This window comes from Carlito syrichta, unplaced genomic scaffold (assembly GCF_000164805.1).
Source record: "Carlito syrichta isolate Samal-C Ts95f unplaced genomic scaffold, Tarsius_syrichta-2.0.1 Scaffold55349, whole genome shotgun sequence".
NCBI classification, from domain to species: Eukaryota; Metazoa; Chordata; class Mammalia; order Primates; family Tarsiidae; genus Carlito; species Carlito syrichta.
In genome coordinates, this window is record NW_006999445.1 from 53,420 (window position 1) to 76,583 (window position 23,164).

At 37.5% G+C, this 23,164-nt stretch overlaps 1 protein-coding gene across 1 annotated transcript in view; it reads left to right on the top strand.

The window, feature by feature from the left end:
• Positions 1-23,164, top strand: part of TRPA1 (transient receptor potential cation channel subfamily A member 1) — a 62,881-nt gene that overhangs the window by 34,884 nt on the left and 4,833 nt on the right. The window contains exons 18-25 of the mRNA XM_021708007.1: positions 713-783; positions 1,320-1,482; positions 2,279-2,368; positions 3,845-4,014; positions 5,938-6,067; positions 6,501-6,683; positions 9,957-10,025; positions 15,259-15,372. Of these exons, the coding sequence (XP_021563682.1) occupies positions 713-783; positions 1,320-1,482; positions 2,279-2,368; positions 3,845-4,014; positions 5,938-6,067; positions 6,501-6,683; positions 9,957-10,025; positions 15,259-15,372 (990 nt within the window). The remainder of the gene's footprint in view (positions 1-712; positions 784-1,319; positions 1,483-2,278; positions 2,369-3,844; positions 4,015-5,937; positions 6,068-6,500; positions 6,684-9,956; positions 10,026-15,258; positions 15,373-23,164) is intronic.

The window sequence follows — 23,164 nt, forward strand, 5'->3', positions numbered from 1 at the left end:
TAACTACTATTTATGTGTATTCTACTATCTAAAATCCTTCTGGAGAGATACACGTGAATTTCCTCAAGGATATAATGAGGGTGTAATTCTTGCTCATTTATCTTTAGCCTCCTTTCCTGTTGTAACCCTGCATAAGATGTAAAAGCTTATACTGCCTCAATCAGTCAGAGATCAAAAGAAACAGACTGAATCAAATAATTTCATCTGTATTAAGTGGTTCTCTTTAATTTGTGTTTTAAACAAATTTGATGCAATTTTTAATTTTTCAAACTTTCTTTCTTTCTTTTTAAGATTCAAGGGTACACACGCATATTCATTACATGGACATATTGTGTAGTGGTGGGGATTGGGCCTCAGGTGCCCCATTCCCCAGATAGTGAACATTGTGCCTAGCAGGTAGTTTCTGAACCTCTAACCCCTCTTCTCCTCCCTTCTTATTGGTGCTCCCAGTGTCTGTTATTTTTGTCTTTGTGACTATTTACCTCCTACATATGAGTAAGAACATGCAGCACTTGGTTTTCTGTTTCTGACTCAGTTTACTTAGGATGATAATCTTCAGCGTCATCCACATTGCTGCAAAAGACACATTTTCTAAAATAAGCATGTTATTTTCATGATATCAGAATTAAGTTATAAAACCCAAAAATAGAAAGCTGAGTTTATTCTCAGATTAGTATAATTGTATTTTTATTACTCTTTCTTTATTTCTCAGGCAATGGTACAACATAACCGCATAGAGCTTCTCCACCATCCTGTATGTAAGGAATATTTACTTATGAAATGGTGAGTATTAAGTAGTATTTCTTTTTTTAAATTCTATAGCCATTAAACCTATTAAAAATCTTTTGAACAAGTATGTTTAATGGTATTTTAATGTTTTAAATTTTGCTATTTTAATATTTTGTACTCTGAAAAAATAAGTGTCAAAGGCAAATTTTGGTATTAAAAATGATGATATTACTTATCTTTGACATTAAGTGAAATATTTGTGGGGGTAGATGGAATCATTACATAAAACATGAAGAAACATCCTGGACCCTGGAATTTAGTAGACAGTGAAATAAGAGATATGTTCTAGGGAAGAACACTCACCTTTAAGTCAGAACATATGGGTTAAAGTTTCGTCCTTTCCATTAATTTGTAAGTCACAATTGTGACGTATAAATTTGCTCACAAATTGATATTCTTTCTCTGAAAATTACAAAGGAGAACTAGGTTTTCTTGGTTCTAAAGTTCAATGAATTTACCAAATAGGTTTCTAAAAAATATTTTTCCATAGATATCTTAAGTAATTATATGGTTTGCTTATTTTTTGGTAGGTTGGCTTATGGATTTAGAGCTCATATGCTGAACCTAGGTTCTTACTGTCTTGGTCTAATACCTATGACGCTCCTTGTTGTCAATATAAAACCAGGAATGGCTTTCAACTCAACTGGAATCATCAATGAAACTACTGATCATTCAGAGATATTAGACACCACGGTATTTTCAAACTTCAACTTTTAAAAATAAATGATTATTAAAAATGTATTTATTCTTAAGTATGCTAAGTCCATAGTGAATCTGAAATATCAGAAATTTGATCATTATAAATAACCTATAGAATTCATGTATGGTATCCATTTATCCTCAAATTTTTTTGTGAAATGAGAGCGAATATAAATAAATAGTTCAACAAATGAGTTTGTAAACTTACTCAAAAGAAATGTACAAGTATTAGATGCTAGCATGAATGTCAAAGTGCAAAACTTTAAAATAGATCTACAAATAAAGCAGATTTGTGATTGTCAAGGACTGTAGGGAGCAAAGAATAGGGAAATATTTTTAGTGGGCATGAGATTGCCATTTGAGATGATGAAAAAGTTATGGAATTAGATAGTGGTAATGGTCACATAACATTGAATGTACTTACTACCACCAAATTGTACATTTAAAATGTAAATGAAAAATGTAAAACTTTTAAAATGGCAAATTTTATGTTATGTGTATTTTACCACAATTTTTAAAAAAGTACATAGGTCTACAGGTTCATATTCCTTTATAATTCAAAGGCATTTTTGAACCTCTCTTTAAAAGGACATTATAAAATGGCATATGTCATCTCTACTGTGTGTGTTGAGTATTGACATCACAGTAATTTTCTGTGTAACTCAGACATGTACAGTGTATAGAAAAGAAGCAAAAAAAATTTAATAGTGAAAATTAGGAAAAAGTAAGAGTGTTTTATTTTATAGCCCTCATAACTGCCTGTCTGATCCTTTTGTTGTTGCTGTTTCAGAGTTCATATCCAATAAAAGTTTGTATGATTTTGGTTTTTTTATCAAGTATACTTGGGTATTGCAAAGAAGTGGCTCAGATTTTCCAGCAGGTACGTAATGCATTTTGTATCTCTAAAGTTGAGCATATTTCTATATGCAGAACATAAATTAATTGATAAGATATTATTTGAAATAACGTTATGTCATAATAAATTCACATAACTTAACTAATGTACATATTGAAAATACTGAGTATAAACTTTTCAAAGTGCAGAAATCACATGATTTTAGGAAAGTCACTGCCTGTTTAATGTACCTGTGAAAGATTTGCTGCCTTTACTAGTCCATATGGATCTGCCTGGCTGCAAATGGCCATTATGAAAGACTTTTCTGTGTTTTCTCACGTCATTTTTAATATTTTACTAACGTAATAGTCAGATTTTGTATTTGATACTTTAAAATTTATAAATAATTTATCTAGCCTAAGACTTCATTTCATATGAATTTTTCTTTGAATTCCTTTTCCAACAGGAGTGCTTTTCTTTATTAAATAAAATTCCAAGTTATAATAGAAATTGGGAATTTTTATAGCATAATTTTTACTTTATACTCTTTTTTAAAATAGATGAACCTAGTTCAGATCAGACTGAAGAATATGTAAATTATCTGTAGGTCTTTGCTTTGGTTGATAAATGGCATGGCATAGATCTTTCACTTCTCAGTGTGGAGGTTTAAAGTCTTTTATTATTTATCTTTTTGTATATTTTGTGAATGTTATTTTTATAAGTCATATACCTCTTATGAAACACCTCATTTCTGGAAAATCTTTATTACATCATGTAAATACATGAATATTTGCATTAAACAATTTAATGATAATGCTTTGCATTTGTTTAATATCCTATATAGTAAATTCTTTCATATATATGCTTTAAGTAAATTGTCACAATTCTGAGAGCTAAACTGCATTGTTCCACTTAACTTTAAAGATTTAGGGTATATTAATTAATCTCTCTTGTCATTATTTTCATTTTCTCATAATGAAATTTGCAAGTTATGATCTAAATTGAGCTACAAAGTTATATGAATTCTCTGTCAGATTTGATCTCCAAATTTTCTTGTCTTAAATGGCCTACTGTATGGGAAATTTAATGTTTAAAATTTGGAATATTTGAGAATACCATTGTGATTTGTTTTCACTTCCTAATCAAGTCTTAGCACAGACATCTAATCTCTTTAGAAACAGCTTTAGTTCATAAAGAGAACTCCAAATGCATATCCTTATGTAGGCAAAAATGTGCCAACTTGCAGTCTCCCAGAAATTTCCTTAAGATGGACTGGACTCTACAGGGAAAGCCCAGCAATTTGTAGGATTTCCTTAGTCATCAGAGTCCCATAGTACCAGGTTAACAGATGACTCTGGGCCATTTCAAACCTTGATCTGTACCCTAGGGGCTCTGAAGTCAATCCAGGATGGCAGGAGATGACTCCATGATCCTAAACTTCTCTCCAGATGGCTATAATGCTAGAAAAAAAATTGTTACTAGTCATATATATATGTAATTTTTCATTATTTTCGATCACAGGAAAGGAATTACTTTTGGGATCATAACAATATCGTTGAATGGATTATCTATACAACAAGCATCATTTTTGTACTGCCCTTGTTCATTAATATACCAGCTTATGTGCAGTGGCAATGTGGAGCAATTGCTATATACTTCTATTGGATGAACTTCTTATTGTATCTTCAAAGGTAAAGCCAGCTTGCATGATTTCTACATTCTTTAAGCATTTGTGTGGGGGGGTGTTGGTCAGGGTCTCACTTTGTCACCCAGGCTGGAGTGCAATGACACAATCATGGCTCACCGCAGCCTAGTTCTCCTAGGCTCAGGCTATCCTTTTGCTTCAGTCTCCCATGTAGCTGGGACTACAGGCATGCACCACCATATCTGGCTAATTTTTGTAGTTTTGTGGAAATGAAGTCTTGCTATGTTGCCTAGACTGGTCTCAACTCCTGGGCTTAAGCAATCCTGCCACCTTGGCCTCCCAAAGTGCTAGGATTACAGATGTGAGCCACTGCATTTGGAACCTTTAAGCATTTTTAATATCAAAAGAAAAACTATTGTAAGTGACATAAATTTATAACTGGCTCACTCCTTTTCCAACTGTTTTTTAAAAAGTTTTTGGAGTTGTTATTTTGTTATTTTGGTTTTTTTTTTTTGTATTCTATTAAGGGAAACTTGGGGGCTGGTTCTGGAATTTACAGTGTAGATTAAAATTTCTCAACTACAGCACAATTGAAATTTGGGACCAGACAGTTTTTTTGTTTGTTTGTTTGTTGAAGGAGACTGTCTTGTGTATTGTAAAATATTTAGTGGTATCCCTGGCTTCTACCCACTAGATACCAGTAGCATCCAGCTCTTCTCAGTTGTGATAACCAAAAATGTATCCAGAAATTGCGGGATGTACACCGGCTACCAAATAAGTCCAGATCAAGAACTACTGGTCTAGACCAATCTAGATGAAATGTGGAGATTAAATGGGAATAAAAGTGTTGATTATTCTTGTTTCACCTGATATTATTTTGTAATCATTTACTTTGTATTAAAACACTCAAATTGAACTGATAGGTAGTTTGGGGAATAACAGTGGTATTAAAAAAAAATAAGCCCCAAAAATCTAATTTTAGAGAGAGAATAAAGACTGAGTTCTCTCTACCTCTGACAATTGCTAATGTTTAGTTAATTGTTATTTTACATAAATTTTACAATAACAAGAGGCCAGTGCTATTACTTGCATTATCTAAAAGAAGAAGCTGTAGCACTAAGTTAAATAACTTGCTCAAGATCTCAGCTAGTCAGTGAAAACTAACCAAAGTCTTTTTGACTCCAGGGATCATGGTTTTTCCACCATATCATCTGCATTGCTGAATCATGAGCACAGTGATGCAGAGTTGAACCCAACCCCTTGGAGAGGACATGATATGGTGAAAAGAAAGGATTCAAGACAGGTTCAGACACTGTTATTCCCTTGGCTCTGTCCTTATCAGTGACCTTGTCAAGTTACTGGACATCTCAGTGAATTTAGCTAAAGTTCCTTTCAGCTTTAAAATCCTGTGATTCCCCCTTTCAACAAATTTTCTTGGCCAAAGGAAAAGTACAACTTAGTGGTCAGAAAACATACCCATTATCTACCCAAATGTTTCACAATAAAGGATGCTGGAAGCAGAAAAGGAAACTGAAGGAGGCTGTGAGAGTGGGTGAATGTAAATCATGTGTGTCTTGCAATCGATGCCTTTGGGAACATGAGCTCATCCAATCAATCTCTACTTGATTCAGTACATATCGTTTAATCCTTTATTAAACATCTGGTAGCATTTTCTTTGATATTAGGAGATTATTTTTCTCTCCCATTTTAGTAGAAGTAATGTCAAGTTGTCAAGTGATAAAATAAAGATAAACATTAACAAAAAGAGAGAAAAAAAGCAATTTGATAAACAGATTGGAAATAAGACTTGATTAGTCATGAACTATCGTGTCTTCATTTTCAAAGTAATTGACCTCAATTATCTGTGAAATCTAGTACCTGAGTTAATGCATGGTACATCTTGTCACTGAATGAAAGGCACTCAGATGACAAAAGTGAGAAAATAATTTATTTATTTTTATTTTCCTAGATTTGAAAATTGTGGAATTTTCATTGTTATGTTGGAGGTAATTTTGAAAACTTTGTTGAGGTCTACAGTCATATTTATGTTCCTTCTTCTGGCTTTTGGGCTCAGCTTTTATGTCCTCCTGAATGCACAGGTAAGGCAGTAGCATCAGTAGTTGATTTTGTCATTGTAACTATTAAAAATATATACTTATACATAAATCTCAATGGCCTAGAAAATTCATAATCACATAACACCAGTATTCGAATACTTTAGCTATTTCAATATGATATATCTTTCAAATGATTTTATTGCAAAAAAGTGTAGTCTTTCTAAATTACTTTTTGCATCATCAGAAAGTTTATGTATAGTGTACGATGACCTGCTATGTGTGCAGAAAAGATACTTTTGATAACTTGGCCACAGTTTATTATTTTTTCTTATTATTGCATTTCAGTAGTTATATGCCTATAACTGTTTTAAAGTATTCTTTCTTAATAGAATATTTATTGTTTTACTCTCCAGGAAACATTTTTTTTCTTATATACATTATGAATTTCATTTTTATCCTGCCATTTTTTTCTCAGGATGCTTTCAGCTCTCCATTGCTTTCTATAATCCAAGCCTTCAGCATGATGCTAGGAGATATCAATTATCGAGATGCCTTCTTAGAACCATATTTGAGAAATGAGTTGTCATATCCAGTGCTGTCCTTTGCACAGCTTATTACCTTCACCATTTTTGTCCCAATTGTCCTCATGAATTTACTTGTGAGTAATTTATCCTTGTATTTTCTCTTTGTTGCTCATTTGAGACATTTGATAATGGTAACTATTTTAACTTCCTTAACTTCCCTCCACTGGGGGGATGAGGAAGGTTCTACTACAAAATCTGTCCTTTCACCATTTATTTGGTGCCTGAAGAGAAGCAAGTGCATCAAAGTTTCAAGGGAATACAAAGATGCATTCACTTGGCAAATACTTACCAAGAAGCTACTAAACGCCATACACTTGTTATAGGTTCTGGGAAACATTCGTGAGCAAAACAGACCAATACTCAGTCCTAATAGGATTCTAAACTCGTCAAGAAGTTAGGTAATAAACAAACATGTAGCACAACGTCATAATGTAACAAATGCCATGAAGAACTAGAAAGCAGAAAAAGGCAATAAAGGTGAAGGTGTGTGTTGCTTTGTGATTGGGGTTGGTCAGAAGTTAAGCATATAGTGGGTCTTGACTCTACCCTTGAATTTAGCATTGACCAGATAATAAGAGGGAAAAGGCTTCTCATGAGGAGGGCACCTGCAACATTCTAATGCCACATCAAACCCAGCCAAAGTCTAGACACCCACATCCATCCTTCCATGCGGGATTTTGTAAAGAATCTGCTCAAGCCATGAGCATCTTAGTGGATGCCAGCAGAAGTGCATCCCAGTTGCAGGTCCACAGAGAGCCTTATTGACATGACAGTGCCTACTCTTTCCTTTTCCATACAAACACACATTGTTTTTTTCTGAAAAGAGAAAAATAATATAGACTCTTTAGTGTATTCATCCACTTATCTGAATCAACTCCAGAGTTTTATTCTGGTGACCTAGAAAAACAAAGGATAGCACTAGAAAATGACTAATAATAGAGAATAGTAGCGAATGCCATAAAGTCCACATTCTTCTCTTGTAATTGGTATGTTTTGGAAGATAATTATCCAGAATAGAACTTGGCTGAGCAGTAAAATAGGTTGGTACCATGCTGAAGAGCCACACACTCAGCACCCAGTAGGCATTTCTACCTGCAGGTCCTGGAGGAAAATCCAACCCAAGAGAGCCAACACTGACGTTACCTTTCCTTCAGAATTGGCTACCGCCTCTCAGTAGCATCTCCTAGTCATCTCACACAGATCATTGGCAGATATTCCCAATACCGCCCTCCTCCTTTTGTCCTCAATTCTTTCAATAATTGTTTGACTCTTACATATACTTGCAGTTGGCTTGCATCTTCGGAGTTCCTCCTCTAAATTGCTGTAGTAACCTAAAGAATGCCTCTATCTTGCCTCACTTCTCTAATTCATCTTACAAATTGTCACCATACTGATGTTCTGATAGTGAAAACTTGGCCCTTTTAAGAGTGGCGCTTTTAACAAATTTTTATGACTCTTCAATGAAAGAAGATCTAGTCTAAACCTGTCAGCTTCACGAGCAAGAATCCCTGTGATCTGGATCTTACCCAGATCTTACTCAGCTCCCCACAGATTCCAGAAATGCACCCTCTCTGAATGTGCCACACTTTCCTTCATGCCTCCTGTACTCTGTACAGGCTCTTCCTTTTGCCTAGAAAAACATTCCACCATAGGTTAACTCTTTCTAAGCTTTCAAAGCTCAGCTCAAGCATCATCTCCTCTGAGATTTCCTTAACCCATCTCTCTCACCCAATTACCTTAGTCTAAATTGAATGCCCTTTCCTTGTATTATCATAGCTTTAAGGTCATGAATCAAAGAAAGATAATAATAATAAAACCTACTTCCTAAATTATTGTGAAGATTAAATGAGCTAATATGAAGCACTTAAAACTGGGCACACGAGAGGCATACAGTAAGTAGTAGCTACTATTAAGAGTAAATAATTGATCTATTCTGTGGCTCACAAGCTCAGATGTTTTCAGAGACCAGGCAAGAATCTTAAATGTGTGAAGCAGTAGGTATGAGATGGTTGGTTTTAATAGGGGCTATTGTAAATTGGAGAGAATATCTATCTAAGGGCTTGCAAATTAAAAACCAAAGCACCTTATCTGCCTAGTTAAATCTAGTTACTGACTGTGTATGGTTCTCCATAGTAGTTTGCAAACCCTAGAATACACTTTCCCGCTGTACTGTCATTCAGTGAATATTTTGTATATCTACTGTGTGCCCTGCTCTGTGCTAAGCCCTGAGCATACAGTGGTGACCTTGGTAGACAGAGCCCTCTTCTCATAGAGTTTACTTTGAGCTCCTTGAGATAAGTCATTTACTTTTCCTTTCTGGTACAGCATGCAGGATGCAGGCTCAGCATAGGCAGGGACTGAGTGCCTCAGAATAAAAGAGCTAGTAAAATGAGTTCATTTCATTAGCTTGATTAGAGCTGAGCTAACAGCTTCCCTTCACCTGATTCTAGTCAGCCATGGATTTACAGAGGGGTTTTTACCAGAGCCTCTCCCACCCCTACAGTGTACCTTTTCCTGCAAAAGATATGTAAAATATACAATCTTTCATTCCCTTAGTTTTATGCTTTCACTTTTCCATGTTGTCACATCACTCTTGTCTACCTTAGTTACTGAACTCCTGGAGTTTTCAACCATGTTGTGTGGTTACATCCAATTGCATTTGATATTACATCACTCCTGAATAACATCTCTAAGAATAACATATTTTTATCTTAAATTAAAATGAATTTCCGATTAATTTGTGTGTTGTAAGTTTTCATAACAGTTAAGATTACTGAACCCACCAACGTGACCACCTTGTTGCAAAGGTATATAGGCTTTGCAGTTTTCTGTAAAGTGCATTAGCAAAGCATTATGCAGCCACTACTAGCATACCACATACTCACTCACTCTTCCACTTCAGCCAGAGACCTTGTTATGGGACTTGAGTGTTTATGTCCTATCGAAAATTTACATACAGAAAATGAATCACCAAGGTGATAATATTAGAAGGAGGGACATTTGGGAGGCTATTAGGTCTTGAGGGCAAAACTTTCATGAATGGAATAAGTACCCTTATAAAAGAGAGGGAAGAGAAGTTGTTAGCCCCATTTTAGCCTTCTGTCATGTGAGAACGCATAAAAGGCACCACCTATGGGGAACACGCCCTTAACAGTCACATGATCTGCTATCACCTTGATTTTGAACTTCTCAGCCTCGGGAACTGTGAACAATAAATTTATGCTATTTATAAATTACCCAACATAAGAGATATTGTTATAGCAACCTGAACAGACTAAGATAGACCTTAAGAGCATTTTTCGGTGGGCCATTAAACTGTAGTGGTTAAATTTTATATCATACTTCAGATTGGTTTGGCAGTTGGTGATATTGCTGAGGTCCAGAAACATGCAGCATTGAAGAGGATTGCTATGCAGGTAAGTGCAATGCTTCTCAACTTATGGCAGGTTTTACATCCTGATAAACACATCGAAGTTGAAAATACTGTAAGCCAAAATGGGCATTTTGTAGATACTATAATGGCATGTGAAGCAAAATATCTAAATAAAGCAAAATATCTAAATAACACTGACAACACAGTATACTGTAGAGTCTCGGTTGCTTCTCCTTGGAAGCTGCAGTCTGCTTCCCCCCCACCCCCAGCATCACAGGAGAGTATCATTCTGCATGTTCCTAACCCAAGAAGAGATCAAAATTTAAAATTCAAAGTACAGATTCTGCTGAATGCATATCACTAATGCATCATCATAAAGGGGGAAAATCTTAAGTCAAATCATCCTTAGATATGGCCTGCATTATATTTATTTAAACCTATTGAAATGACCATTGTCATAACTACTTACTTTTCTGAGAACACAATTATTTAAAGTGAATATTTTCTTAATCCTGAGGAGTAGTGCCCTGTGCCTGTGTGTATGCCTATGTCCATTTGGCATGCTTGGTATAATAAAAAATGATTGAAAAAAATGTCCTAGAACAATTTTAGCAGAACAATTGAGAAATTGCCTGAGTCTTTTTTTTTTTTTTTTGAGTTGGAGTCTCACTCTGTCACCCAGACTGGAGTGCAGTGGTACCCTCCTGGCCACCGCAGCCTTGACCTGCTGGGCTCCAGTGATCCTTCAGCTTCAGCCTTCAAGGAGTCAGAACTACAGGTGCGTGCTACCACGCCTGTCTAATTTTTGACTTATTGTAGAGACAAGGTCTTGCCAAGTTGCCTGGGTGGGTCTCGAACCCACAGGCTCAGGCAATCCACTTGCCTCAGTCTCCAAAAGGCTAAGCCACCGAGCCCGACCAATACTTTTTTTTTTTTTTTTTTTTTTTTTTTTTTTTAGAATTGGAGTCTCACTCTGTCGTCCAGACTGGAGTGCAGTGGCCGCTCCCGGGCACCGCAGCCTCGGCTGCTGGGCTCCAGCGATCCTTCCGCCTCAGCCTTCCGAGTAGCCGGAATTACAGGCATGCGCCACCACACCCAGCTGATTTTTTTGATTTATTGTAGAGATGAGGTCTCACTGCCCAGGCGGGTCTCGAACCCGCGGGCTCAGGCAATTCACTCACCTCAGCCTCCCAAAGGCGCGGGATTACAGGCTGAGCCACCGAGCCCGGCTTTTTTTTTTTTTTTTTTTTTTTTTTTATGTTAACATGTGACCGGTCAGGTAGTTAGCACTGGCAGTATAGCCCAGCTATTTGAAGGAACTCCTGATATTTTAGGTAGGTAATTACAGGGATCACCTAGCATATTTTTTAATTAAACTCTAACTGAATCCATGAATTTTTGTGCTCTTGTGACTTTTTTTTTTCAATTTTCTAGACAATTTGTTGTAAAATTTGCTTGAGTCAAAGGTTTATGGATAGGTGCTTGGCCGTTGATTCGTGCGAGATAGTTTTCTGCTATTTAACACAAAGTTATTTCTATATGTTTGACTGCATTATCTTTAAATTTCAGATTCAAATAGGAATATTTGATGCTTCAAAAATATCTGTTGATCAGTTGAATATATGCATTCAGAAACTTGGCCAGTTCAAGACAAAGAACAATCCATGCTAAGATATAACTTTCTCTTCACTCTTGTCTCTAATTTCTTGTCACAATTCTTCTTCCCTGCTATCCATTTAGCTATACAGTAGCATTGATTAATTCAAAAACAAAGTTTCAGTACATTGTATGTGCCAAGTGCAGTACAACTTAGCATGAGGGCCCAGAGGAAATAAAGGGATGTGATTCCTGACTTTATTGAGTAAAAATACATCTGCTTAGCACATCAACTGGACATTCATAGAACGAAATAGCAAAAGCCAACTTAGAACCATTCCTAAACTTTGTTTTGTGACTTAGCTTGGTATTATGTGGGGAGCTTGGAACATTTAGAGAATAAAAATATTAATTAAATGGTTATTGGGTATTTTTTAAAAAGGCTAAAATTACTAAGGGACTGCTATAGAACGGAGTTGGGGGAGTCAGTGTTGAAAGATGGCTGGGATTTAAAAGACTATTGAGATTGTCCCAAAAGGAAGGACCCAGTAGGAGCAAAGGACCAAACAGAACTGGGAGAAGTGACCATGGTGCTGTCATGAAGCCCCTCTTTGAAGGATGGTTCATGCTCAAGGGAAATTCACCTAGATTGCCTTAGATGTTGGAGGGCTTAATTCAAAAACAGCAGAAAAAACAAAAATCTTAGTAAAGAGCCATAAATGATGAAGTGCTTCAAGTTATTTTGTTCGTGAGTTGAGAGTTATTTTCAGCCTTTGCAAAATGAAAATGGTATTTAGCTGAGATGTTATTATCTTGGTTTAGTGGAGAGAGACTGAAGGAAGGAAGAGTTAATGATAGGCTATTACTATACCAAAAATGTGTTTAGGAACTCCAGATAGGTGGATGAGGAGAGAGTCTATAAACCTCTTGGCAGACATGTCAGCAGTGATTCATAACTGCCAAATGACTCTTCAAAATACCGGGGTAAATGCATAAAAAGAATAATACAAGCCACAGCACTAGTCAGATATCTTGGAAAAGCCTGCTCAGCTACAGTATCAGAGAAGTTGAGTTGAAAAGCACGATCCTAGATCCTATATTGTTTACTCTGTTCCCTGAAACCAAACAGCTCAAAGCCTTTCATGTTATATGTTACTTGTTTTGAATCAAGAACTCCACTGACTAGAGAATGAGGAAGCCATTTTCCTATTGTCCCAGAGTTGTTTTTTAAGCAACTCTCTGCATTCGTTCTGAAACCTACATCTACCACAACAGAACCAGGAGCAGAAGGAGACAGGTAGATTGCATTTCCTGTAGAGTCATTGAGTCCTCACAGGATTCTCTCAAACACAAGTAGAAAAATAAAGGTCCCTGGGACAGTGTATGCTGGGAGATATGTTTGTTATGGAGACTGTTGGTTCTTAGGGGACAGGAACTGTGAGTATTTTGAGGGTCTTGGAGTTGCTTGCGTGTTTTTTGACATTGGTATCTCTACTTCCCAGCACAGTGCTAGCAGCTGTAGACACACCATAAACATTTATAGTCCTGCTGCAAAATAGGAAAGGAAATCCACAAAGCTCACCTTACCCTTAAACATGGAAATCCCACCAATTAGAGGAGGTAAAGATGATACCTTAGCCCAATGGAGTCACACCCAGTGGGTCCCACCAAACCCACATTGGACTTGGGGCTTTGCTTGTCAACCTCCCCCTGGACCATATTTGAGGAGCAGTGTAGACAATGGACAGGTTGAGAGACATACCATGCACGTTATCTATTTGCAAACACTGAGCTTTAAAAATCTTTTTCAATCAAGTTTCAATAAGTAAATAATAGCACGTGACCTCTAAAAATGTATATGTATATATATATATATTTTGGGGGGGCTTTTTTTTTTCCCTTAGTTCTTTAGGGTAATATTCAGGAGAAAAGAATATTACCCTAAAGAACTAAGGAAAAAAAAGAAGCCTCCCAAATTACTATAGGAAAAAAAGCCTGTTTGTTTGCTTGTTTTTGAACCAGCATCTCACTTTATCACCCAGGCTAGAATCCAGTGGCATGATCATGGCTTCCCACAGACTCCACCCTCTGGGCTCAGGTTATCCTTTGCCTCAGCCTCCCGAGTAGCTGGGACTACAAGCATGAGTCACCATGCCTGTCTAATGAAAAAAAAAATTTTTTTTTTTTTTGTAGAGACAAAGTCCAACTATGTCCACCAGCCTAGGCTGGTGTTGAACTCCTGAGCTCAAACAATTCTCCTGCCTTGGCTTCCCAAAGTGCTGGAATTACAGGCATGAGCCACTGTGTCCAGCCTGGTATTGTTAATAAAATATAAAGACATAGCTTCTCTTGAAACTGGAACTAATATAAATATGTTAAGTTGTGGTAAGTGCTTCAAAAATAACAGGGACCTTAAATAAGGAGAGTGTCATGTGGAGGGAAGTGAGGACTACTGTTTTAAGCGGTGTGGCCAGGGACCCTATTACTATCTCACCATTGATGACTATAATCATGTAAATACCCATATATTAAAAAGTGTATGGTCAGAGATTAGAAGGCAAATCTCATTGTATAGTAATTACGGTAAATATTTCTAAACAACAGACACGAAGGATTATTTAAAAAAAATTTTTTTAACACAACCAAAAAGAAACACTGAAAATATGAGAATTAAATTAAATATATATTCAAGGTAAAAACATTTAATGAGATAAATATTGTATTCCTGAAAATAGAAATTATACTCTATAAATATCATGAATAAACCACTTTCACCAGACAGCACAGCATGGGGGGAAAAATGTATAAAAGACTCTTAGGAATGCTAGTTCCAACCCTGCTAGTTCAAATCCTTTTTTTTTCTTTTCTTTATTTTAAATACAATTCATGGTTAGGTATACAAATGTTCATTATGCAGCTCCTCCTGTTGATGAAGTGTGCCCCTTCCTCCCCTGGCAGTTTCCCTCAACTGCCGATCTCACCCACCCTGTCAGTTTCCCACTACTGCCAATCCCTTTCTTATAGTATAATTGTTCAAGGTCCACTTGTGAGTGAGAACATATGGTACTCTGTTCTTTGTTTCTGTGATAGATCACTGAGTATGATTGACTCTGAATCCATCCAAGTTGCTGCGAAGTTCATATATTTGTTCTTCATTATGGCTGCATAATATTCCATTATGTATATGTACCACATTTTTTTAACCCAGTCCAACTTCAGTTCTAATTCTTTTACTGCATGCCTTTGTTTTTCTCCCATGAAGCACTCCTTCTGTCCTGCCCCAGCAAGATACATACATAAATACATAGATGATAGACAGATATTCATACCATTCATACTTCCCAGTTATGCACATTTTATTGTATTGTAATGCCCCGACAGTATGTACTGTTTTTTTCTTTATATATACATATGCACAGTGTCTATCACAGCCCACAAGCAATAAACACACCAGCTGCCCAAATTGAATTACTTATTTGAACAACTTGCTGCTTGACTGCAGATTTCTACCCCTGTCTTGTCTTGAGCTAGGAATTAAGGAAATCTGGCCAGCCCAGTTGCTGTCCAGAAGTCAGGACTCAGTTTTCATTTTACTGTACTGATGATGGCCTTGGTGGAATATAAGAATTTCAGGTACGAATTAATGATTCTGTCAATAAATCCAAAATGTACTTTTTTAGGTGGAACTTCATACCAGCTTAGAGAAGAAGCTGCCACTCTGGTTCCTACGCAAAGTGGATCAGAAATCCACCACTGTGTATCCCAACAGACCCAGAAATAGTGGGAGGTTATTTGTAAGTACATGGACAACTAACAATCTCAATAACATGATACTGCTTGATGTTCATTAATTGTGTCATCGCTAAGGGACCTCTTTTATAGACTTTGAAGCTCTGCCCTTGGCGGGGAGAAGTAGTTGTGCTTAAAAAAAAAAAAGGCCAGGCTCAGTGGCTCAGCCTGTAATCCGCACCTTTGGAAGGCTGAGGTGAGTAGATTGCTGAGCCCGCGGGTTCAAGACCCGCCTGGGCAACTTGGCGAGACCACATCTCTACAATAAATAAATTTTAAAAAATTAGCCAGGCGTGGTAGTGCGCGCCTGTAGTTCTGACTACTCGGAGGCGGAAGGATCGCCGGAGCCCAGCAGGTCGAGGCTGCGGTGGCCAGGAGCGGCCACTGCACTCCAGTTTGGGCGACAGAGTGAGACTCCAACTCAAAAAAAAAAAAAAAGGACATGATTAGCTCATGATGCGAAAGTGATAGGTGGGAGCAGGGAGACATTTGCTGTCCTCTTCCAGGTAGCTCATCCATATCATCTGTCTTAAATATGTGCCATCCTTATGAGAGAGGATGGGTGGGGGGGACCAACAGTACTCTTTCTGTATGTTTTTACAGTGCAGATATACTTTGTCTTTCCTAGTCACAAGTCACTTAGATTTATGTGTAGATATAGATACACATATGTATGTTTAAGTGTATATATAAAACACACAATAAAGAATGCACATATATGTATCTATACACACATACACTCATAAAGAGTGTTCACTATAGAAAATATACAAACTAATCAAAGGCTAAGGAAGACTAATGGAAAGAGGATGATAAGAAGAGTCAGAAATATTGCATGCTAACCCTACCCACGCCTGGGCTCCAACTGTCTCTATGACTATTCTTTCTGAGTTCTTTGCAGGATAATTTTCCCTTGTGTAGTCATAAAATGATAAAGTCAACATAAGTATCAGTCTAGGCTTTATTCTAACTCCATACAATCTCCCTATCTGATTTCACTCCTTATCCATGGTTGCAGTTACCACCTAAGCACAGAAGATTCAGCAATTGATTTTTCTATCTAGAGCTGGCCCTGGAGTTCCAGAGCCCCATATCCTCTCCACTTGTATGTCTTAAAAGGTGCCTCACATGCAGCATGTCCGAAACCAAACTTCACTGCTCCCCTGTTTCACCCTCTCCTCACATCCCCCCACGGGGTGAGAGTGAAGAAGTCCCGGTCCTTCTCTAAAGTGTCTCATTGAAACCAATGTCAACATCATTAATTTACCTGAGCAAGCCAGCCACCCAAGAGTCAACCTTGCCATGCCCTATCCCTCACCCCCTGCCTTCTCAAGTTCAGTCAATCCCCATGTCTAGTTCCTTTGACTTCGCCGGGTGGCCTATGCAAGTCATCATCTTCTCTTGCCTGGATTTGTAGAATTAGCTTGTTCTTGGTCATTTCAAATCTGCCCTGGACTCTTTCCCATCTGCCCGTGGTTTCAAAAGATAGTAGATTAAAATATAATGTATTAAAATAGCATTTCAGAAATTTCTCCACAAGAAATTTTGTCAGTTGGTTCAGTTGTGTGGGATAATAATGCAAAGCACATTAAGAGAATTAAAACTAATCTTGTATGGAAAATCCCATCACCTCCCATGATGGACATTTCTCATGAGAATACATCAGGTAAATCATTCAGTCAAGCCCCTTCCTAAATAATCCCTTACTCCATTTGACTCCTTTTCCATATTATTTGGACATTTAAAATTTTTCTTTTATTATTTTTATTTATTTTAAAGATGTGGGGTGCAAATCAGGATTAGGTAAATAAGTGGTCATCATACAGGTAAACTTTGGACCTCTCTTTGGTCTCTACTTCACCTGGTTTGAGACCAGATATCCTTATTAATGTTATATGATCTTTCCCACTCCCCTGGTAGTTTTCTGCTACTGCCACTCCCTTTCATAGAATCCACTTATGAATGAGAACATGTGGTACTCAGTTCACTGTTTCTGTGACAGATTACTGAGTATTATAGACTCTAAATCCATTCAAGTTGCTGCAAAGTCCATAATTTTGTCCTTTATAGCTGTGTAATATTCCATCATGTGTATGTACCACGTTTTTTTTAAGCCAGTTCTCTTTCGACGGACAACATGGTTGGCTCCATGTTTTTGCTATTGTGAATCATGCTGCATAAAATATGCATGTGCAGGTATCTTCTTTACAGAATAATTTGAGCACCTTCAAGTATACTCCCAGAAGAGGGATTGCTGGGTCGTATGAAAGGTTAAAGTTTAGATCTTTTAGGAATGGCCACACTGTTTTCCACAGAGGTTGTACTAGTTTACACTCCCACCAACAGTGTAGAAGCACTCCTTTTTCCTTACATACACTCTAGCATCTGTTGTTTTTTGAATTACTGATGTGATCATCCTGACTGGAGTTAGGTGGTATCTCAGTGTGATTTTAGATAATTAGTGAGACTGAGCATTGTTCATGTATCTGTTGGCTGCTTGTATGTCTTCTTTGGAGACATGTCTAATCATATCTTTTTCCCACTTTTTAATGGAGTTTTCTTTTTCCTTCCCTCACATTTGAGTTCCTTGTGGATCTTAGATGTTAAGCCTTTGTCAGATATAGAGTTGACACATATATTTTCCCATTCTGTGGGCTGTCTCCCTGCTCTCTTGATGGTTTCTTTTGCTTTGCAGAAGCTTTTCAGTTTGATGAGTTCCAACTAGTCTATACTATCCCTTATGGAATGGACATTTGGGATTTTGATCAGGAATTGGTTGCCTATTCCAATTTGTGTAAGGGTGTCTCCTGCATTTTCTAAGATTCTTATAGTTTGAGGTTTTACATTAGAGTGGATTTTTGTGTATATTGATAAGTAGAGGTCCTGTTTCAATCTTCTGCATGTGGTCAACCAGTTTTCCCAGCACCGTTTACTGAATTGTTTGCCTCTCCCTAGTAGTTGTTGGTGGAGGCTTTGTTGAAGATGAACCGGTTGAGAAATTGAGATTTTGCTTCTGAAATCTCTATCCTGTTCCATTGTTCTATTTGCCTGTTCTTGTACCAGTACCAGGCTGTTTTGATTACTATAGATTTATAGTAAAGTTTAGAGCCTGGAAGTGTGATACTTGCCACTTTGTTTTTTTTGCTAAGAATTGTTTTGGCTATTGGTGATCTTTTGTATTTCCATATGAATTTCTGTACAGTCATTTCCAGGTCTGAGAAGAATGATGCTGGTAATTTAATGGGTATTGTGTTGAATCTGTAGATTGCCTTTGGTAGAATGGACATCTTAATAATGTTGATGCTTCTAATTCATGCCATAGAGTACTCTTCCATTTGTTTGTGTCTTTGATTTCTTTGAGCAGTGTTTTGTAGTTTTCATTATGAAAGTCTTTCACCTCTCTTGTTAGAAAGATGTCAAGATATTTCATTTTTTGTGGCAATTATAAATGGGATTGTGCTTTTTTTTTTTTTGAGTTGGAGTCTCACTCTGTCACCCAGACTGGAGTGCAGTGGCCGCTCCCGGCCACTCTAGCCTCGACCTGCTGGGCTCCAGCGATCCTTCCGCCTCAGCCTTCCAAGTAGCTGGAACTACAGATGCACGCTACCACGCCTGGCTAATTTTTTGATTTATTGTAGAGATGAGGTCTCGTTGCCCAGGTGGGTCTTGAACCCACGGGCTCAGGCAATCCACTCACCTCAGCCTTCCAAAGCGCGGGATTACAGGCTGAACCACTGAGCCCGGCTTGGGATTGTGCTTTTTGTTTGGTTCTCTGACAGTCTGTTGTTGGTGTATAAGAATGTGACTGTCTTTTGCACATTTATTTTGCACTTGAGACTTTGCCAAAGTCCTTTATCAGTGCAAGGAGGTTTGTGACAGATTCTCTTGGGGTTTCTAGGTATGAGATCATATCATCAGAAAGGAGGGACAACTTAACTTCCTCTTTTCCTATTTGGATACCCCTGATTTCCTTCTCTTGTCTGATTGCTCTAGCTAGGACTTCCAACACTATGTTGAACAGGAGGAGTGAGCAATATGTTGGCTGTGGGTTTATCATAGATGCCTCTTAACTATATTTTGAAGTATGTTCCCTCTATGCCTAGGTATTCAAGGGTTTTTATCAAGAAGGGATGTTGAATTTTATAGAAAGCTTTATCTATGCTAATAATGCAATCATGTGGTTCTTGTTTTTACATCTATTGATGTATTTGATTACATTTATGGTCTTGTAGATGTTGAACCAGACTTACATCCCAAGGATGAAGTCTACTTGGTTATGGTGGATGATTTTTGAGATGTGTTGTTGGATCCAATTTACTATAATCTTGTTGAGAATTTTTGCATCTATGTTCACCAGAGATATTGGCTTGTGTTGGATCTTTACCTGGTTTGGGTATCAGTGTGATGTTAGCTTCATAAAATGATTTGGGGAGAGTTCCATCTTTCTTGATTGCCTGGAATGCTTTCAATACGATTGGTATCAGCTCCTCCTTGTATGTTTTGTAGAATTCTGCTGGAAAGCCCTCTGGCCCAGGGCTTGTTTTTGTAGGTAGTTTTCTTATGATGGAGTAAATTTCCTGGGTTGTTATTGGTCTATTTAGGGTCTGAACTTCTTCTTGTTTCAATCCTGGGAGGTTGTGTGATGTCAGAAAATCCTCCATTTCATTTAGGTTTTCAAGTTTGTTTCCATACAGGTGTGAATATAGTAATCTCTGATAATCTTTTGAGTTGCTTCAGGGTCAGTTGTGACTTGATCTTTTGTGTTTCTGATGGTTTCTATTGGGCTTTTTCTCTGTTTTTCATCGTCAGTCTGGCTAGGAGTCCATCAATCTTGTTTATCCTTTCAGAGAACCAGTTTTTTGTTTTGTTGATTTTTTTCTATGATATTTTTGCCTTCTATGTCCCACGTTTGGGCTTTTACTTTGGTTATCAGGATTCTTCGACTGAAGTTAGGGTTTTGGTGGTCTTGTCCTGCTACCTTAGGTTATTCATTCGCTGTTAACTTGTGATCATTCTATTTTCTTGTTGTGCATTCATAGAGATATAAATTCTCCTTCTAGTACTGCTTTCATGGCATCCCAGCAGTTCTGGTAAGATGTATCTTTATTTTCATTTGTTTTCAGGAATTTTTAAATTTCTGCTTTGATTTCTGTGTTGACCCAGGAGTTGTTTAGCATCATGCTTTTAGTGTCCATGTCTTTGTGGGTTTGGGCTTAGGTTTGTTGATATTGATATTTTTTTTCCACTCTGGTCTGAGAATGTGCATGGCAGAAGTATCGTCTTATGGAATTTATTTATGCTTAATCTGTGACCGAGGATGTGGTCAATCTTGGAATACTTTCCATGTGATGATGAGTAGAATATATATTCCATGGTTGTTGGGTAGAGTGTTCTCTGGGTATCTATTACGTCCATTTGGTCAAGTGTCAAGATGAGGTTCCGGATCTCCTTGTTAATTTTTTGCCTCAATGATCTATCTAGGGTTGTTAGTAGGGTAACTAAATCCCCAGCTATGATAGTGTTAGAATGAATATCTTTTTTAGTTTACTTATTAACTGCTTTATAAAAACTGGTGCTCCTGTGTTGAGTGCATATATGTTTAGGATGGATAGTTCTTGTCGATAGATTGAACCTTTTAGCATTATGTAGTGTCCTTCTGTATCTTTTTAAATTTTTGATAGCTTAAAGACTGTTTTGTCTGATATTAAGATTATGACTCCTGCTTTCTTTTGTGTTCCATTCACCTGAAAATTTGTTTTCCATTCTCGAACTTTGGGTCTGAGTGTCTATTCTGCTGGGATGTGTCTCCTTGAGGCAGTATATTGTTAGGTCCTGTTTTTTCTTTTTAATCCAATTTACCATATGCGTATTTTCAATTGCATTTAATCTATTCATGTTCAGGCTGACTATTGAGACGTGAGAGTTTATTCCTGTCATGAGGCTCTTAAGAGTTTTTCTTTTCTTTCTTTCTTTCTTTTTTTTTTTTTTGCAGTTTGTTGGTTGGTTGGTTTTCTTTTGATTTTTGGGTTGATGCATGCATGAGTTAGCAGTTTTGTAGTCACAATGTATGCTGTGTTGGTTCTATTTTCCTGCACTCTTGGGAAGAATGTGGTCATTCTTTTTTCTCTTTGTTCTATGCCTAATACCTTTTTTTTTTTTTTGAGTTGGAGTCTCACTCCGTCGCCCAGACTGGAGTGCAGTGGCTGCTCCCGGCCACCGCAGCCGCGACCCGCTGGGTTCCGGCGATCCTTCTGCCTCAGCCTTCCAAGTAGCCGGAATTACAGGCATGCACTACCATGCCCGGCTGATTTTTTGATTTATTGTAGAGATGAGGTCTCACTGCCCAGGAGGGTCTCGAACCCGCGGGCTCAGGCAATCCACTCACCTCAGCCTCCCAAAGGCGCGGGATTACAGGCTGAGCCACCGAGCCTGGTTTGCCTAATACCTTCTTAAGCATCTCTTGTAGAGCTGATCTGGAGGCAGCATAAACTCTTAGGGATTGAATGTCTGGGAAGGATTTTAATTCTCCATCACTGATGACGTTTTGCTTTGTAGGACATTTTTTATTTTATTTTAAAGATGTGGGGTGCAATTCAGTGTTAGGTGTACAAATGTTCATTATGCAGGTTGGAATTGTTTATCTTTGAGAACTTTGAGATTGGACTACAGTCTCTTCTAGCCTGTGGTGTTTCCATAGCTAATTTTGCTGCTATTCTAATTGGTCTTCCCCAGTTGGTAGTCTGACCTTTCTCCCTTGCTACCTTTCAGATTTTTTCTTTTATACCTACATTATGTAAGCAAATTACTATGTGTCTAGGAGTTCATCTTCTCATTTGATGTCTTGCAGGGGTTCTCTGATTCTCTTATATTTGGATGATCATGTCTCTGATGAGATGTGGCAAGTTTTCTTGAGTGATCTTGTGGAATGTTTGTTCTAGGCTGCTCTCATTCTCCTTTTCTGCTTCAGGGATTCTGATCAAGTATAAGTTCAGTCTCTTAATATAATCACACATCTCTTGAAGACTTCGTTCCATCTTTTTAAGCTTCCTTTCCATGTTTTTAACAGATTGGGTTAATTCCATATTTTGGTCTGCAAGCTCTAAGATTCTTTCTTCTACCTGGTTATTTCTGCTTTCCATACTTGTCAGTTTATTACTTATTTCATTTACCGTATCTTTACTGCTAGCACCTTTGTAATTAATTATTTCATGTTTTCATGTTGCCTTTCTTGGTTCTTACTCATATTTTCCAATCATTCTTTGATATCTACATTTGTATTCTGAGACCAGTTGATCTGGGAGCTATTCATTGTTTGATTTCTGAAGTCTGTATTCTTGTGCACTATCCTTTTTGCACTTTGAGGGGTACCTATGTGTTTTTTTTGTTGTTAATTTCTCTTCTTTGTAATTGATATTTTCTTTTCTTTTTGCTCCTGTTGCTCAGTGAGTGAGGGAGTCATTTTCACTTCTTTTTGCTCAACCCCTTATTCCTCCTTTGGAAAAACCTCTGGATTTGTTCGATTTTGAAGCCAGGTTGGAGATGGAGAGCTGTGCTGTCCTTTGACAGTTTCTAGATTTGGATAAGGTGTGTTGAGGGTGCTAAGATTTAAAAGGTGCCTGCAGATCACAGTGTTCACTGATTGGGGGTGGGCCCTCAGGGACTCATTTCCTACCACCTCTCAGTATGTCCATGCAACTGGGAACATATGTATCTCCTCTGGGTTCAGAATAACATCAGGGAAAGGAAAGGAACTAAGAAAGAAAGAAGGAAGAAGAAAGGACAATGAAGAGAATGAAG